The 18,851-nt window shown below is 41.8% G+C and overlaps 1 protein-coding gene across 2 annotated transcripts; it reads left to right on the top strand.

Annotated features, from left to right (window-relative positions):
- The first annotated feature begins 4,605 nt into the window (after positions 1 to 4,605).
- Positions 4,606 to 18,660, top strand: klhl21 (kelch-like family member 21). 2 transcript variants are annotated; one of them, XM_053642997.1, is made up of 5 exons: positions 4,606 to 5,081; positions 10,171 to 11,260; positions 12,281 to 12,686; positions 13,133 to 13,205; positions 13,756 to 18,660. In XM_053642997.1, the coding sequence occupies exons 2-5, from the start codon at positions 10,234 to 10,236 to the stop codon at positions 14,095 to 14,097; spliced, it is 1,848 nt and encodes a 615-aa protein (XP_053498972.1). In that variant the 5' UTR covers positions 4,606 to 5,081; positions 10,171 to 10,233; the 3' UTR covers positions 14,098 to 18,660. The 2 variants fall into 2 exon arrangements, with proteins under 2 accessions (XP_053498972.1, XP_053498973.1); XM_053642998.1 differs by lacking the exon at positions 4,606 to 5,081 and adding an exon at positions 8,954 to 9,820.
- The last annotated feature ends 191 nt before the right edge of the window (positions 18,661 to 18,851 follow it).

Here is an 18,851-nt window from a genome sequence, read left to right as displayed (position 1 = left end):
CCTCTCTAACAGGGTTTTAAACATGACCTCCTCTCTAACAGGGTTTAAAACATAACCTCCTCTCTAACAAGGTTATTCTTAGACCCTGACCTATTTGTACTAACAGGATGGAGAATACAAAGGACTTCCACAAGTCGCTTTGGAGAAGGAGCGTTGCCAAATGCTATAAATGTAAAAATTTAATGGTATGAAAGATATGCTTGGATGGAGAATGTAAATACAATTAATGTCTATATCGGGAAAGTGAGTAATTTTTTTCTCAATAAACTAAGAATCATCATTAATGCGATGTAAAAATTCAATAAATAAAACAAACATTTCAGTAGCACCGCAATAATAATGTATATCTTTTATTTGCTCTGTGATCAGCTTTCACTGAATTTTGTAGGAGGCAATAAAGTGAGTCATTGTTCCATCTAGTGAAATGTGTCGGTCATTGCAGCTAACGCTTTGTTCTTCAGAACTTGGTTGCATCCTGTAAATAATAATGAAACATCAATAATGATGTATAATAATGTAAATTAGGTCAAAAAGAGAAAAACAGAGATTATTTTCCACATTATTTCTTCATTAGTCAGTACCAAAGTCAGTGCATGGAATAAAAAATGTTAGATGAGGAAGAGGATGAATTGTTTAGAGCATTGGTGTCCCCTGGCTAATCAATGTGCTGCAATGGCAGTCAGAGAGACTTCAGTAAGAAGAAATGGTCAGCATTTCCTTTACCAGTCGACTTTATTCGGTTTCGCCCCGAGGCCAGACAGTTTTCTGGACGCCATTCTGCTTAATCCCGCGCCTCTCTGAGGTGCACCTTCCAGTATACCTGACACAATAAAGCCAATTTCTGCCTTGCTGAAAATGTGTTGCATTATTGCTTTGGCCTAGGAATGGCTGGTGTAAGCACTGACAGTGAATTAGTCAGTATAACATGCTGATGTTTGATTGAAGCATATTTTCTGCTCGGATGATAGTGCATGCTTCTGAACGAAAAATTACCTCAATTTGGCTCCCACAAGAAATAGAGCCAGACTGAAAAACTTAAGTATATGGCGTCAGATATCATGCGGTTTAATTCTCGATTCTGATTAGTCTGATTCGTTTTCCGTAACAGCCGATGTGACAGTAGTATCGACTGCAAGGCAAATCGCAGGCTTGTATGAAAAGAAGGAGAAGAAGAAGAAGATTAGAAGAAGCCTTTATTTGTCACATATACATTACAGCACAGTGAAATTCTTTTCTTTACATATCCCAGCTTGTTAGGAAGTTGGGGTCAGAGCACAGGGTCAGCCATGATATGGCACCCCTGGAGAAGATAGGGTTAAAGGCTTTGCTCAAAGGCCCAACAATGGCAGCTTGACAGTGCTAATGGCGGCTTGAACCACTGATCCACCACTGCCCTTATTTAAGGCCCTCTTTCTAATATGTTATCGTCTAATCATCGATATGATGAAGCTTATGGAAGGAGTCTCCAGTGTCAGAGACATGTAAGAGTCAGTAAGCGTGGGAAAGTTTTCGGGAGTTTGTGCATAGCAGTGTCTCATATAACATGACAAGCAGAGCTTTTTTTTAGAACAGCGGCTGGTAAGAGAACGACTGTTTAAAGTTGCTATAGTGTAAGTGAAAGCAGGAATTGACTTGTCTTGCAGTGGTTCCGCAACATTTAATGTAACTGTAAATGGATTTTTTAGATAGACCAAGCACACATTGTGCAATCAAAGTACAAATTGCACAAAAGGACAGATCACAGAACCGTGATGTAATATCACAAACCAGCCATGGCCGAGTGGCACTGAACACCTTGGTGTAGGCCTGGATTTAAAAAATTATGATTTTTAAGAACCCACAAATTCATGCAATGCCCCTGTTCTGAGACAAAGCATTTAAATGAATTTTTAATGTGAGGGGTTTTTTTTAGCTTCATCGAAATTGTCTCTAAATATTCCAAGTCGACCTATTTCTATTTCGCTTAGGTGAATATTCTCCAGCGTCTCATATGATTTTTCAGTGTTAATAATTTCGTGCAGGGTGCACGACTAATCCCATCACAAGAGAAGAAATATTTCCCAACAGCAGGGAATCTAGCAAATAACACAACAAATCAGAAGTCACAAAAGCATGAAACCCGGTAAGTTCTGCTCCAGAGACAGCTATAAATAGAGGAAGGAGAACATACACAGAATAACAGGAACACGCATAAATACATGCAAAAATGTTCCAGGCAAAATCGAGATATGGATTTTCACTTTGAGCAGAGATTTGAGTAGGACTGCTATTTATTTTTGGTTGTCTCTTTGTCAGCGCCTCGGGGGAGCAGGATGATTAAACGACCCGATATGGTGTGGATCCAAACATTAACTAGCCAGTGTCTGGACCACTGCTCTCAACCGCTGCTGACTCAGAGCTCAACACTGCTGCACTATAGCTCTGGAGAGAAAATGCTACAAATTTACAGATTGTTGTATAGATACAGTACACTTTCTCACTTTAAATGTTAGTTTTGCATCGCCATAGCAGAGTACGAGGAAGTTGGAGATAATTATCAAAGAGATAGTTATGCTGTTATCCAGAACAGGAAAGCGGTAAATAAATAAAAGTAAATAATCACAAGGTGAATAATCACTAATCAGGAAAGATGTTCAAAACATCACTTTTCAGTCCAACTGAGTGTTTCGGCAGAAAGTTGAAGCACATAAATTGTCATTAATATTACCACCATGAAGCAGGTAAAGTGGTCAGTGACAAGTAAGAATGTTAAAATGTAATGAATAAAAGATCATGGGGCATGCTCTTATCGGAAAGTAATCAAGACTGGGGTGGTGATGCAGCCTGATGTTAAGTGGAGTTACTGTTACGAACCCAAAGTGGATTATTTTCCCATAACAGCACATCAGAAGTGTTTTATTCCCTTTATACCTTATACAATAATTTGTTTATGAGCAACACATCATACACAATATAGTCAAAAGTATGACACCTGCCTAAGCATCACCATGTGCTTGGTGAACATCCCAGATTTTAGAGCATGGCTGTGGGAATTTAGCATTAGTGAGGTGTTGGGTGCAGTCGGTGTTCCAGTTCATCCCAAAGGTGCTCACTGGGGTTGAGGTCAGGAGCTCTGTGCAGAACATTCGAGTTCTTCCACTCCAACCTTGGCAAACCATGCCTTCATGGAGCTCTCTTTGTGCTCAGGGGCATTGTGTTGCTGGAACAGGTTTGGGCCTCTTAGTTCCAGTGAAGGGAATTTGTAATGCTACAGCGTGCAGAGACATTCTATACAATTGTGTGCTTCCAACAGATGTGGCAATATGATAGGGAAGAAACACGTATGGGGTTATGGTCAGGTGTCTACATACTTTTGGCCAAATAGAGTATTTTTTAAGATCTATACCTTGTATCTAACTTGTGCCATATTTACATTTAATGTTGTAGAACATTTGCAAAAACAAAACAACAAAAAAGTCAGCTTGTCATCCCTGCTGAAAAAAAAAAACCCCATAGAAACCATCACAGAAATTCTAATGGTTTCCATTACAAATACCATTACAAACCATCCGCTAACCATTAAAACCATTAGCATTATTGGTCCTTAATGGTATCCACTAGACATAACATGACACCAGTAGATGGCAAAAAATTACCAGTAGAGACCCACAGGAACCATTACAGTTTCATTACAGTTAAAACCAATACAATTATCCATTTTCTATACCGCTTATCCTGCAGGGTCATGGGGGACCTGGAGCCTATCACAGGGAGCATGGGGCACAAGGCGGGGTACACCCTGGATAGGGTTCAAATCCATCACAGGGCACACTCACATACACATTCACACACCCATTCATACACTATGGACAATTTGGACAAGCCAATCAGCCTACCATGCATGTCTTTGGACTGGGGGAGGAAACCGGAGTACCCAGAGGAAACCCCCCACAGCACGGGGAGAACACGGGGAGAAGTGTTGGGAATCGAACCTCTAACCCTGGAGGTGTGAGGCGAACGTGCTATCCACAAATACAATTATAACCATTAAAACCATTACAACTTCTATAAGGCGTTCTATTGTTGTTGTTGTTTTGTTTTGTTTTGTTTTTTGTTTTGTTTTGTTTTGTTTTTACTGAGAAACTCATGCAAAGTCTATCCTGTGGCAGAAATGCACGAAAGTACAGTTGGGAGGGGGAAAACCCAGCCGACACTGGAGACTCCTTCCATAAATGTTAAATAAACGTCTCTGGTAAATAACAGCACGTTTTTTAACCCATCTATCGTTCGCCTTATATTATGTGGAGAGTCCAACATACATGTGAATGAGCTGTTACTATAGAAACGATTAATATAATAAACCTGTCATTTGCCTTTTACCCGGAAAGCACTGTCAGAGCTGCTCTTACTGAACATTAATAAACACTTTCTGAGCAATCAGATGGAATACGACATGTCTGGGGTAGACAATATCTTTAATATGTTTAATATGTTCTGTACACCATAGAGGAGAAAAAGCGTCACAAACTGCACTGCCGTTTATTAACGCTAGAGGGCGCGTCATATCTGTGGAAATGAAGGAAATAAATCAAACGGTCTAACAATAATAAGAAGAAGAGGAAGAAGAAGAAGAAGCGGAAGAAGAAGAATACAATTCTATTATTATGTACTGCTACCAACTACATAGGTTTAATACCTAGAAAGTTTTGTATGCGTTAAAATTGTAATTAAAACTTAAGACATGGACAGAACGTTCGCAACAGTTTGCTGGATCCCAAACAGCTCACTGTGGAACATATAGTGCGCCATGTAGTGCGTATACGCCTTTATTTTCTTCCCTGTGTAGTGAACTTATATAGGAAGTGTAGAGCCGTTTGGGACGGTTGTTTGTACACGTCACACTGTTAAGCGGCCGAGGGTCCAATAAGCGGCCGTGTGAGGCGCGTGTGATCCGGACACTCAGAGGGAACATGGCGCCGAGATGAAGGAGGAGAAGACGAACGCCGTGTTCAAGTTTTCAGTAAGGAACAAAGGATTAGTGCTGAATAAAGGAAAAATCTGAGCCGAAGGGCGACTGGCGAAGAAGCGCCGTGGTTATTTCGGTAAGCGGAAAAAGCGCGCATGCGTCGAACGCGTCGCTTGTCGCGTGCTGGCGTCTCCTTGAGCTAAAGCAGCTAACGGACGTTGCTTCGTTCCTGTCTAAGCGACACACACACACACACACACACACACACACACACACACACAGACAGACACACACACACACACAGAGACAGACAGACAGACAGACAGAGAGAGGAAAACGCCACTCTGGAACACTTTATATATGTTAATATTGAATCTGTTTGTGATGTGTTTAGTGATTATTGTGCTAATTTGTTAGGTGGTGGTTTATTTTCGCTATGTTTTTAGAAGTTTGTGGTTGTGCTGTGTGACGTCACTGGGAGACACTCAGTGGGTTTACATGCACCACAATAATCCGATATTAAGACGATACTCTGATTAAGAAGCTACCATGTAAACAGCTATTTCTGATGACCTTAATCCGATTAAAGTCGTACTCGAAGTAAACGCAAATCCAGTTGAGACGTGTGGAGTATTCCTGTTTTAGTCGCATTATCGATGTGGATTACAGACATGTACACACTTTAATCACACTATTAATGTCGTGTGAGAGTTTTCACCGCATTTTGTGACAGGACACGATCACACACGGCAGTGCTCAACCGTTTGACGGCAAACAAGAGAGCACGGCTGTGTCCCAAACCACGTACTTACCTGCTATATAGTAGGAGAAATACATGTGTTTTAGCTATTATATAGATGGTAAGTATGCGGTTTGGGACGTAGCCCACGGCTTCAAGCAGTCGTCTATTTGCATGTATAGCATGACAAATAATTAACTGTGCTTTCAGAAAATTAATAATGAAACACCCAAAACTGTATACGGTACCATAACGAAGACGAACTGTATGTCGATACGTGAAATTCTGGAGGGACGGCGTGGCGTGGGGACGTAATGACGTGTGCCATTAATCAGTATATGTTCAATAACATGTCAAACCTGAACATGAAAGGAGTATTCTAAAAGCGACTCATGTAAACACCTTAATCACAATATTGTCTTATTCAGAATAAGGTCAATAATTAGATTACCGCTGTCCATGTAAACGTAGTCACTTACAATGGTGTATAACAGGAGCAGAAACATCAACTATATCTCACACACACAAGGGATTACATAACAACAAAAGCGTAAGACGTTATTTTCTCACTCGCCGTTTTCCAAAGAGGTCAGTGTGAAATACAAGGTCGAAGTAGCTGAGAGAGCAAACGGTGGATTTATATTTCCAGAATGCAGTGCAGCCGTGCGGCAAAGTTGCGCTGAGATGACGAGCGTGATGGTGTTGACGGTGTTATTAGCAAGAAAGTTGAAGCTTCAGAACCTGATCTGTTTGAGCAGATGAGACTTCAGGACTTCTAGTTTCTTGGTAACATGATAAATTGAGGGGTTTTTGTTTTGTTCTAACATTAAGGAAGATTAAAGAGAGGCTGGTGAGGGAACGACTGTTTCTAGCTGCTGTAGTAAAAGTGATAAGTTCGATCTTGCATCATGGCCGTTCTTCGACATTAAATGTAAACAGTTATAAAGCATGATGTGGTGGTGTTCTTTAATATGTTCTTAGCATGGACAAATTGCTACGGTATAAGAGGAATAAAAGACTTCAGGACATGTTTGATGGTAAGTCCATGTCAAATCCAGTCGGGATTTGTAATCAGTAATTACGAAATGGCAGCCGTTTTAACATTTGGCCCAGATATGCTTTGAGACATGGCATGGCCCCTTTTTTTTGAAACACTTTTACCTTAATAACTCACAAAGTATGCATGCTATGAAGATGAAATCTGGTAGATTTATGCAAGTTGTGATGTGGGAACAGAATCTACGATTAAGCTTGGCGTATCTGTAATAATTCCAGTTATGTATGGCACAAAAAAACCTTTGGTGGTACTCATGCTTGATCCCCCAGAATGTGTGTTTGTTGTGGCAAAACACAAAAATTATAGATTGTTGATTTAATTGCTATTTGTTTTTAGGGCATAACACAACCAATTTTAATTTATTTGTAAGATGAAGTTAGCTAAATGTCTCATAAAATTTGTAGATACAAGTTGACAAAATTAAGGTTCTGGGGGATCAAATACGGGTACCCTACCCGAGGTTCGAAGGGAATGTAGTGTAGAGCAAGGTTTGATAAGCACCTTTATGTAGGCAGGGTCTGTTTTTGGGTTGTATACAGGCATCAATGTTTTAAATTTAAAGTACACTGGCACAGGAACCCTGTGGAAGGAGCTCAGCAATAATGTGATGTTGGACCCCTATTAATGTTGAGTTAGATTTAAATTGGAGGAATGACTCTGGACCAACAAACAGCAAGAAAAGTTACTATCATTATCTGTCATCCTTCGGTAAATCTTGTTTTGCAACTGCCATAATTCAAGAGAATCACATAATACCCAGACCTTCTCCATGCCCAGTTTGAATTTTAAGTTGGTCTCCCGTGTAGAGTAGAGCCCGGTTCTGCCACTGATTCTGTCCTTGGCTTAGTTTACGCCACAGATTCTGGCCTTGTCTCAAGTCTACGCTACAGATTCTGGCCCCGGCTCTGTCTGTGCCACAGATTCTGGCCCTGGCTCTGTCTACACCACAGATTCTGGCTCTGGCTCGGTCTACAATACAGATTCTGGCTCTGGCTCGGTCTACAATACAGATCCTGGCTCGGTCGACGCCACAGATTCTGGCCCTGGCTCGGTCGACGCCACAGATTCTGGCCCTGGCACGGTCGACGCCACAGATTCTGGCCCTGGCACGGTTGACGCCACAGATTCTGGCCCTGGCTCGGTCGACACCACAGATTCTGGCCCTGGCTCGGTCGACGCCACAGATTCTGGTCCTGGCTCGGTCGACGCCACAGATTCTGGTCCTGGCTCGGTCGACGCCACAGATTCTGGCCCTGGCACGGTCTGCGCCACAGATTCTGGCCCTGGCACGGTCTACGCCACAGATTCTGGTCCTGGCTCGGTCTACGCCACACATTCTGGCCCTGGCTCGGTCTGTGCCACAAGTTTTGGCTTGGTCTTTGTCCCTGTTCCTGTACCAGCCAATGTTCTTGATCTTATCTGTTATCCTGTCTCGGTCTTAACTCTTGCTCCTGCCAAGTCCCAAGGCTTGGTGAGGTTTCTTATAATTGGTCCTGATGCCATCTCTCTAATCTCAATTTTCGGCCCCTGATTCAGCTCCAGCCCCAGTTCCTGGTAATGTGTTCGAGTCTCTTTCTTAGTCCCCACTTAAAATCTCAAATTGTGTTCCAAACTTTGTCATCTTGTAGTCTCCAATCATTCAGATTCTGGGGTGTTTTTCGGTTTTGACCTCTGCCTGCTTGTTTGGTTAATGAGTAGACTTGCCTGTCATGACTTTGTCTGCCTGTTTTATGGGGTCTATCATGAGAGTTCTCAGAAAAGTCTAAACGGAAAGTTGCTGTGAGTATATCCAGTTTATCTAGTACTCTTGCGTTACAAATTAGGAATTTTACTTTTAGCAGAGGTCCGGTCATAGCTATTTAATAGTGCATAAGAAATTTAATAGTGCTTTAATAATCTGAATTATGGAGAAAGACAGTATCATAGTTCTAAATGGGTCAGATTTTCTAAGGGATCATACAGTATATCTGTACAAGGAAATGGAACTATCACCACATTACGCTGTTATGCATTATGTAGGACATATAACTACTCTTTCTCAAAAGCCCTCATGGGTGTTTTGTCTTTCAAAGTTTTGCTGGCTACATAGTTGGATCTCTGTGTGGAATTTGAGCTAGGCTTACTGGCAACGGCAAGGGTTTTTTTTGGGGGGGGGGGGGGTGGGTCACATAGGACTTCTTGTTGTTTCACAACCTGTTTTGAAGCTAGACCATGCATAAAACAATCTAAACCTTTACGTTGTAAGCATCAAAAAGTTTAATATATTTCATTTAAAGGTTGTCAGCCAGGGAATTGGATTATTGATGACTGGAAACTGGCTGATGACATTTAACCTGATGAGTACTTAATATTAAGGGGAACTTGTACTATTTTCAGTAGTTGAGAAATGGCCAATGTATGACACACCCTTATTTTTAACGAGACCTATAAAATGTACATGCTGTAATACACAACCATTAACTGTTTTAATTTGAACTTTCCACAGGTTTGTTCCTGTACCTTTGTTTCATGTATGATTGAGAAAAATCAGAAGGTCAGATGGGTTAATATGATCATGATCGATGCCAAGCTTTGGCTGATCAGATACATTTAAAGTAAGAGGAAAGTAACGGCAAGTTTACGTTTGGTTTTAACAAGCACATAACCTCCGATTTGCTTGGGGTTTTTGAGTGCAGTTTCTCTTTGCTGTAGATTTGGAGGTATTTTTAAAGGCAGTTATGAATTATGCACCTCGTCAATATTTTTACTGGATCTGGCTCTGCGTTGAAGGGCCTACGCCTGTTTGTGAACTTACCCAGTGGGGTTATGGGTATTGGAGGTGGTTGGGGGGAGGGAGAATTTCAGTAATCCTAACTGAAAACAGGCTGTATGGTGTGAGGTGTACTTTCCCCCTCCTCACCCTGTGGAAATGGACACTGCTGATGTATTTATAGACTAGGCAAACAGTAAAGAGCTGTTTCTTAAGACAGAGGAGGTCACATGTATTCGTCATAACTGATATCAGAGTCTAAGAGCTTCTGGTGCGTCACATTGTGTCCAGTGCTTTTAAGCAGTTAAGACGTCTAAAGAAGCTATACCGGTAGGACGAAATTTGTATATTGAAATTTGTTACTTGGCACAAATTAGTTGGTGATTACTCTGGCGATATATGTGATGTATTTAATTCACACTACAATGCCAGTTTATTAGGTACTAGATCAGTAACCTCTAAAACTGTTAAACTAGGCGTAGTTTTGTTTTGTTTTTTTAATCTTGATCGTGAAGTTTTATTTGAAATCACACCAAATCTGTCTATTTTCAAGCAGCTCTTTGATCACATCATTGTTTTCTAGTTGATCTGTAAATAAGTCAGTTAAGGGAAACTGAACTGATGCCATCGTTGTTGTCTACAATATCTGACATTACCATGTGTGGTTTCTCTCTTTACAGATGACAAGAGTGTTTTGAGTCCAGTCCCAACCAGAGACTGTTATCAGGTGAAACTGTGCTACAATGGAGAAGCCAGTCTTACAGACGCAGCATTCCGTGCTGCCATTCTTCGATACAGCCCATGCTGTCAACCTGCTGCGGGGCATTCATGAGCTGCGTGCTGAGCGTAAGTTTTTCGATGTGACCCTGTGCGCTGAGGGAAAGGAGTTCCACTGCCACCGGACAGTTCTGGCCGCTGCCAGTATGTACTTCCGCGCTATGTTTGCTGGTACTCTCCGTGAAAGCGCTATGGACAGAGTGGCACTACATGAGGTCTCGGCTGAGCTGCTCGGCCTTCTTGTAGACTTCTGCTATACAGGTCGTGTGACCGTCACATGTGACAATGTGGATGTGCTGCTTAAAGCGGCTGACCTGTTTCAGTTCCCGTCCGTCAAGGCGGCATGCTGCGCTTTCCTGGAGCAGCGCCTTGACGTCTCCAATTGCCTGGAGATCCAGGACTTTGCCGAGGCGTATGCCTGCAGTGAGTTGGCCACCAGTGCCCGGCGCTTTGCGCTCAACAACATTATGGAACTGGCCAAGGGCCAGGAGTTTGAGCGTCTGCCCTGGAAGCGCCTGCTGGAACTAATGTCAGACGATGGGTTACGTGTGGACAAGGAGGAAACGGCTTACCAGATAGCGGCACGCTGGGTTAAGGCTGACCCAAGGAGAGGGCTCCAGTACTGGCCTGAGCTCCTGCAGCAGGTACGCTTGCCCTTCGTTCGACGCTTCTTCCTGCTTGCCCGCGTTGAGAGCGACCCACTCGTCTATCTGACACCAGAGTGTCTGCGCTTGGTGGGCGAGGCTCGCAGCTTCCAGTCTGGAGAGTACGACCGGCATGACCGTCCGTGCCAGCGAATGCGCCCTCGTCCTTCGACAGGTCTCGCTGAGATCCTAGTCGTGGTGGGAGGTTGTGACCAAGACTGTGATGAACTCGTAACCGTCGACTGCTTCAACCCACAGACAGGCCAGTGGAGATACCTGGCTGAGTTTCCTGACCATCTTGGAGGAGGCTACAGTATAGCCGCACTAGGCAATGATATGTATGTCACAGGTAGGTTTGACCATTGATGATGTGACTCAGGCTGTATGTATGTAGGACCATATCCCATATTCATATCCCTCCCGAGTGCATGCTTTGTTTCCCATCATCTAAATCTACCCTTGTAAATGGGCGGAGTTTCTCTAGAGGTTCTTGGGTGGTGATTTAATAGGTAGGAAGTACCAATGGAATTTCAAATGCATGATTTTGAAACGAAACCAGTCATCTCTCATTTGATGTTAAAATGCGCATGGCTTTGCCACATTTCTCTCTTACAAAGCGAAAGAAAGTAGAAGAAACTCTTTAATGTTTAATGAATATAAAGAGCTAAATGTGGCAGTTCTTTAATGTTTAATGACTGCCCATGCTCCTAAACCCAGGTAATACGTAAATACCAGGAGAGAAAAAAACTAAGTCGCAATTAAAAACGTAAACACAAGTAGTTATGCCTTTCTGAGAATTCATCTCAAATGTCTTTCTACACTATTCATGAGGGTGTTCATCTCCATTATGTATGTGAAATAGGAAGCCATTTAAGTGAGAAGATGGTGGATTTCATTTGGATCATGGGAAAGCAGTCTAAAGCTAAATTGCAAAGCGAAAATCGCTCGCTCACTCACTCACTCACTTTGAATAACTTGGTCAGGGTAACAACACTGTAATCCTTCCTGGCCTATATTGTCTCATGCCTTTAGAGTTCTCTAGAACAGGTCTCACGAAATGGCAGCACACACAAGTATAAATAAACAACTATCTGTGTGGATATATACGAGAGAGGTAATGGGGACACGGTGTTCTGCCAGAGGAACGACAGAGGTTAATGGTTCATTAAACATCTCAGGCGGTCACAAATCCTCGCATGTGTTTTGCAAGATAACATTTATTGTTTGTTGTAATAAAGTGCTACCAAGGCTACTATAAATATCCAGTGCTACTGGAGGTGTGTTTAATGTTAATCATTTTGAAGAGCGGATTTTAAAACAAAAACAAACCCGAAATGGTGTTTTGACCACACCCACTTTTTGATGGCAGGCGGCTCGGATGGTTCGCGCCTCTACGACGGCGTGTGGCGCTACAACTCGAGCGTGAACGAGTGGACCGAGGTGTCGCCCATGCTTAAAGCACGCGAGTACCACAGCTCCTGTGTGCTGAAGGGCCAGCTCTACGTGGTGGCCTCGGACAGTACGGAGCGCTACGACCACGCACTGGATTGTTGGGAGCCGCTGGCATCCATGCTGCACCCCATGGACAACTGCTCGACAACAACATGCGGTGGCCGTCTCTACGCCATCGGCTCTCTAACGGGTGAAGATACCATGGCCATCCAGTGCTATGATGCCGACACTAACCGCTGGAACCTGGTCAACTGCGGCCAGATGCCGCCCTGGTCCTTCGCCCCCAAATCAGTGACTCTCAATGGACTCATCTACTTTGTGAGGTGAGGAGGTGTCTGTATATTTTAATATATAGGGTAATATATTTATAATGATGTTACGGGTTAACGGAACAGTTTTCAAATAGTGATGTAGTTTAATATAAATTTGAATTGGCGCTATAGTTGCTACGGTGTCATGGTTTCAGGATTAGTCAGTGTATAATTGGGCATTTACCTCACCGCAGACTTTTCAAAATACCAATTGAGTTCATTTCCATGTATTAACGTCTGCCTGGTCAGCTTCCGTACTTCAATGGCCTCATCGCTTTTGTGTCTCAGTCCGACTCCCCAAAAATTCTCAACCCCCTCCTGTTGTATTCTTCCTAAACCACATTACAGCAACATGTTATATTGCTACATGCTCTGCTACCACTCCTAGCATGTTCGTAGCTTTTGCGTAATTTGAATGAACATTTGTGAAAACTCTTATAATGGCTGCTGTGTTTCAGGGATGACTCTGCAGAAATTGACACCTATGATCCACAGAAGAACGAATGGGACAAGATTAGCCCAATGAACCAAGTAAGAGACTTTTCTTCTCCTTCGCCATGTTTACCCTGTGGGTGTGACCGGATCTCTGCTTGATCAGCGCGTTGAATACATCTTTAATAGATCCGAGGCATCTTGTAGCTATAAGAAAATGCCAGCTGTTTCCTGAAACAAATCTCTAAGAACTTTTATTAGGTTAGTATCTAAACCAACAAATGATCAGGTCATTTATGGTTCTCAACTTTTTTGAAACAGACCTTAGTAGTGATTATTTCTAAGACTTTTACAGTTTGAGTATCTTGGAGATGGTTTGTCTCCTTACACAGGGCACTTCATCACTTTATCATAAGGATGCAGAGTAGATTAAAAACCTTTTGTATAAGCTACAAAAGTGAAGTTTGGGAGAGGAATCTTTAGTGGAGGCCTGACCGTCCAGCCCATGTTCTCACATTTTACAGTTCCACATGTCATGTGGTCTTCAAAAATGCTCAAAATATTTTCTCCGAAGGGTTATTCTACAAGTCCAGCTACACTGACTTGCTGCTGTCAGAATTAAACACTAGATTAATATCTTTCTCCCCAGGTACACGTGGGTGGCAGCGTGGCGGTTCTGGGAGGCCGCCTCTATGTGTCTGGTGGCTATGACAACACGTTTGAGCTGTCTGACGTGGTGGAGGTGTACGACCCCGGCGCTCGCTCGTGGAACCTGGCCGGCCGCCTCCCCCAGCCCACTTTCTGGCATGGCAGTGTCAGTATCTTCCGCCAGTTCATGCCCCACGTTCCCAGTACATTTGAGCCAGTCGACATACCCGAGGCAGACGACATCCACCTGCACCGCCACCACCGCCACCACCAGGCTCTTCAAGAGCTCAACAACGAGCTCAACCAGAACCACCGCAATCGGGAGGTGAACCCGGCACACTGATGACACTGCCAAACTCGATATTAATTACGCACTTTACCACATATTCACCTCAACCGGAGAGCGAGGAACGTGAGCGGACAGTTCCTTATTCTCTCCTTGTTTGCTTCTCTAAATTCTCATTACCGTTTCGCTTGGGGCAGTCGTGTCTGGGATTTGTGCTTACACCAGCATGATTCTCGCCACAATACTACTATCTTCAATATTAAAATGAAATGAAATGGAACCGCATGTTGTACACTAGCCAAAAAAATAATACTTCAAAATAGCTGGAAGTAATTTGGTAAAAGCACTGTGATGCTTTAATAACAATACATATGTGTGTGTTTTTGTTTTTTTTTTGTTTTTTTAATGCACATCTTCATAACAAGCACTTGATCTGAAACTTTAGCACAGTCTTTTATTTAAAGTAATGTATTTTCAATTCTGTGACTTTGTACATCATGATGCCTTGTTTGAAACGTGCTAGAATTAAGGAACGCTAACATTAGATCATTAGATCACAGATATTCAGTGTTAATATTTATTTAGTGACGAGTCAGCCAGTATGCAGAAGCCACGTGGGTAAAAGTAATTGCAGCCTATTGTTCTTCAGCTTGTACGATTAGCATTAGCAGCAAAACCCTAAAGGAATTGTTTTCTGAGACGCAAATCACCCTACAGAATGCATCAAACTGCATTTCAGTGAACAGGCTGCTTTAAAAGCTATAAAAACCTAGCCTGTGCTATAAATGTGGAAAATAATACATAGTCATGTGAAAAAGTAAGTACACCCCATGGAAATTTGTTTTTAGTTTTTGTTACATATTTGGACAAGCAAACATTTGATCCTCTTTGAAACAGTGTCTATTAATAAAGGTGATGCACTTTATCAAATATCACACAAAACTGACATTTTGTATCACACCTTCAAATCCATACAGTTAGAATCAGGTGTTTAAGATCGGGTGCCAGTGATCAGAACCTGCTTAGGGAGTGTCTTATTTATATCCCTCTCATATCTAGTGTCTGGTGTTCCCTTTGATATTGAGGTGTGGGGTGTCATCATACCAAGATCTAAAGAGTTCTGTAAGGCCTTCAGAAAAAAGGTTGTGAATGTCTGAGTCTGGCAAGGGATTTAAAAAGATCTCCAAATTATTTGAAATAGATCATTCCGCTGTAAGGAAAATAATGTACAAATAGCACAGATTTCAAACGAATGCCAATTTGTTCAGGACTGGCCGTCCCGGCAAATTCAGCCCAAGAGAAGACCGTCTGATGCAAAAAGAAGTCTCCAAGAACCCCAGAATTTCATCACAGGATCTGCTAGTAAGTCTTGAAACTGTTGGTGCATGCTTCTACAATCAGAAAGAGATTGCACAAATTTGACCTGCATGGGAGGCGTGCCAGGAAAAAGCCTTTGCAAGAGTACAGTTTACCAATGAGCTTATAGACAAAGTCTGTGCAAGAAAACCCTCATGGTTTTGGCAACTGAAAGAATATTGCATGGAAGAGTGCTCAAAAATTCCAGCAAGCCTGGCGGACAATTATGCAAAACGCCTACAAGCAGTTATTTCTGCTAAAGGGGACAATACTAGCTTCTGAGGCCAAGGGTGTACTTAATTTTTCCACAGAAGAATATCACATCTATTAATATTTCTGTTGAAAGTTAATTTTCTTTGTGGTTTTGTTCAAGTACATCAGCTTCATTAATAGGTGCTGTTTCAAAGATGATCAAATGTTTGCTTGTCCAAATATGTCAAAAACGATTTTCATGGTCTGTATTTATTTATTCACATGACTATATGCACATCATATTACACTATTTAAAGACGTACAGTAGCAATTCCAAAAATGCCCTGGATGAACTTGTTGATTCTGGAACTGAAAGTGTGGCGCACAGAAGCTCATGTCAGTCACCAGAGCTCTGCTTGTAGCTCAATGTGTGGAGGATGCTATGTTTACAGCAGCCTCTGGGAGGCGTTTTTGTGTGTTTGTTTGTTCATTTGTTTGTTTTTATCATAAGAGATTCAGTTGACTTTTAGATTTGATTTGATCTAGTCTGAAATATTTTCAGACTAACATAGTCCATTAAACCTCCTTTCTTTACCGTCCTGACTAGTGGATAACTCCCCCACCAGCAACTAGTGAATGCATTGGTTCACTAAACTATGCAACCCCGTAGTGCTTAATGGTTGGTACGAGGTGTTTGTGAAGTTTGGTTTTTGCGAACCACCTCCACTTTACATCTCGGCTAATAATTCCAGAAATGCTAAGGTTTGTTCAAATGTAGCAGTCGTTGTAGTCAAAGGATGTTCTTTTCTTCTTTTCTTGGCAACCCTTCCATAAAAGCAAGATATAATCAGCATTGTTCAGCTATGAGAGTTATGAACTTCAACATCTAAGGCCTGAAGGTGCCTAGATGTTGCTCTTGATTTCTTTGATTATCAAACAGTCTGGCCTTGGTGTGAATTTGCTAAGTCCTAGTCCTGAGAAGAAAGTCTTGAATGTTTTTAGTTTGTTAAGAATTCTTCTTAATATACAGTAGATGGTGCTATGGATGCTTCCCAGATTGCTAAACAGCAAGCTGCTGGAATGTTTTTTTCATGGCATGGTATGAATTTAAGTTGGAATGATCTAGACCAGGGGTGGGCAGTCTTATCCGGAAAGGGCCGGTGTGAGTGCAGGTTTTCATTCCAACCAAGCAGGACGCACACCTGATTCCACCTGTTTAATCAGTTGATCTTGGCTTTCAATAGATTTAGGCATGGCTTTTGCTTGGTTGGGATGAAAACCTGCGCCCACACCGGCCCTTTCCGGATAAGACTGCCCACCCCTGATCTAGCCTGTCAAGAGTTTTGCTTTTATAGACACAGCCAAATTTTCTTGATCATCAGCTAATCAACTGTGTGTGATGATTAGCAGTTCCTTCTTCTTCTTCTTCTCGATTACCAAAATTTATGCAGACACACAGAGGGTATTTATTTTTGCCCATGCTCCGTACAGGAGTTCAGAGTTTTTTGGTGAGTTTTGTGGCCAAAATGCTCCTTTTTTTTTTTTTTTTTTTTTTCAAAAAATGTATTTATTTATATATCATCCTTTATTTGGCTGGGGGCAGAAAACTAAAATCGCAGTTGCACGAAATTGTTTTGCACGGTCTTTCGCAGTGATGTTTGTTGGTAAATGAGAACTTTTTAGCTGTACCCATGTCCAACGCACGTGAATCGAAGAGGGATTTGGCTGGACGCGCATTGTGATCTGCGGTAATTTTGAAAAAATTCAAGCTCCTCGGTATATTGCAGAGTTTGTTTAATTTTGCGTTCAATTCTGCGATGGCAAAAATCACAAAATCCTGGAGGGACTGATTGTACTGTTGCATGTTGGCTGACGTGTATCAAATTTTCTATGTGGATTGTCCAGAAAACACAGTAGCCCTAGGACATATTCCAGTGTATGTCGCAAATAAGGCTGGGTGAATATGTAATGATAATGTAATATTACTGTACCGCATTGTAGACAAAATACGGTTGTCCTAATGTGTGAATACAGAGAACGCTACAGGTCCTTGGTTGTACTGGTTTTAAATTTTTTCGTTCACTGGCGTGATGTATCTCTGAGTCATAAATGCCATTTCTGAACCATAAATGTTGGCACCTCTGTTACAATTAGTATTGTTTTTCAGATGTACACGTTCAGTATTATAAATATAAATACAAAAATCTTTACGAAGGAAAAGAAAATCCACGCCTTGATGTACAAACATTAATCTGGCAGGAATCGTGCCCCCCACACTGACCCAAGCCTTGGTACTGGAGCCGTGTACATTTGCATTGCATGTTACTCCGTATACTAGAAGGAGACGGGTTGGAGACTCGTTATGAAGTAGTGCCTAGTGATCCATACCTTGGGAACCGAATAAGCAAACCACAGCTGTTTTTTTTTGTTGTTTATTTCGGTTTGTTTGTTTGGTTTTTTTGGCGGGGGGTTCCCTCTGCATTAAGAATTTAATCCAAAGCATTGTGACAAACATCATCGTGACTCTAGACTTTCCAAACGATGAGGGGTTGGATCACTCCATTTAGCCAAATTTGGATTGCACTGTGGAGAAAAAGAATTGCGTCTACTATTTTTCAGATCTGTTTCTCGTCCTACTTTCTGCCTGGACATACAAGACAATCTATTATGCATGAAGTTTTGTGAACAAATGTCTCAATCATATTTCGTTACTAAGTTTTATTTATGAATGTGTAGATATTTGTTGTTAAGGAAGGTGTGAAAACAGTACACGAAGACACGGTGGTGTTTTCGCTCTTTGATTTTCTCGACATCTTTCCCTATGCTGTTAAAAAAAAAAAAAACTGGAAGTAGTCGTTCGCTAATCTCTTCTCGAGCAGACATTGTGTGTTTTTTATTACTAATAATTATGATTATGTACTCTATGCACAAACGGTACTTGTTACTTTATTTTTCTTACAATGTTTTAGTTTTGGTTTGTGGCCAAAATCAATTTTACCATATCAGGCCTTGTGTTTTTGGTTTGTGTAGTGATGTCTGTAAGTGTGATGAAGGAATAAACTGCAAGCAGGACTTGTGGTTTTTGTCTGTTTATTTGCACTGTTAGATGTTCAGTAACGGGCGCAATCACATCACCATGATGTCATACAATGTGTGATTTTTCATAGTATTTGCATATGAAATGTTGGGGACAAACCATTGAAAACCCATCAGCTGTCGCAGTGTAGATTTCAGGTCTCCCGTATCAATAATGGTAAATGTTA

This window comes from Ictalurus furcatus, chromosome 15 (assembly GCF_023375685.1).
Source record: "Ictalurus furcatus strain D&B chromosome 15, Billie_1.0, whole genome shotgun sequence".
NCBI classification, from domain to species: domain Eukaryota; kingdom Metazoa; phylum Chordata; class Actinopteri; order Siluriformes; family Ictaluridae; genus Ictalurus; species Ictalurus furcatus.
This window is presented reverse-complemented; position numbering and strand designations above follow the sequence as displayed.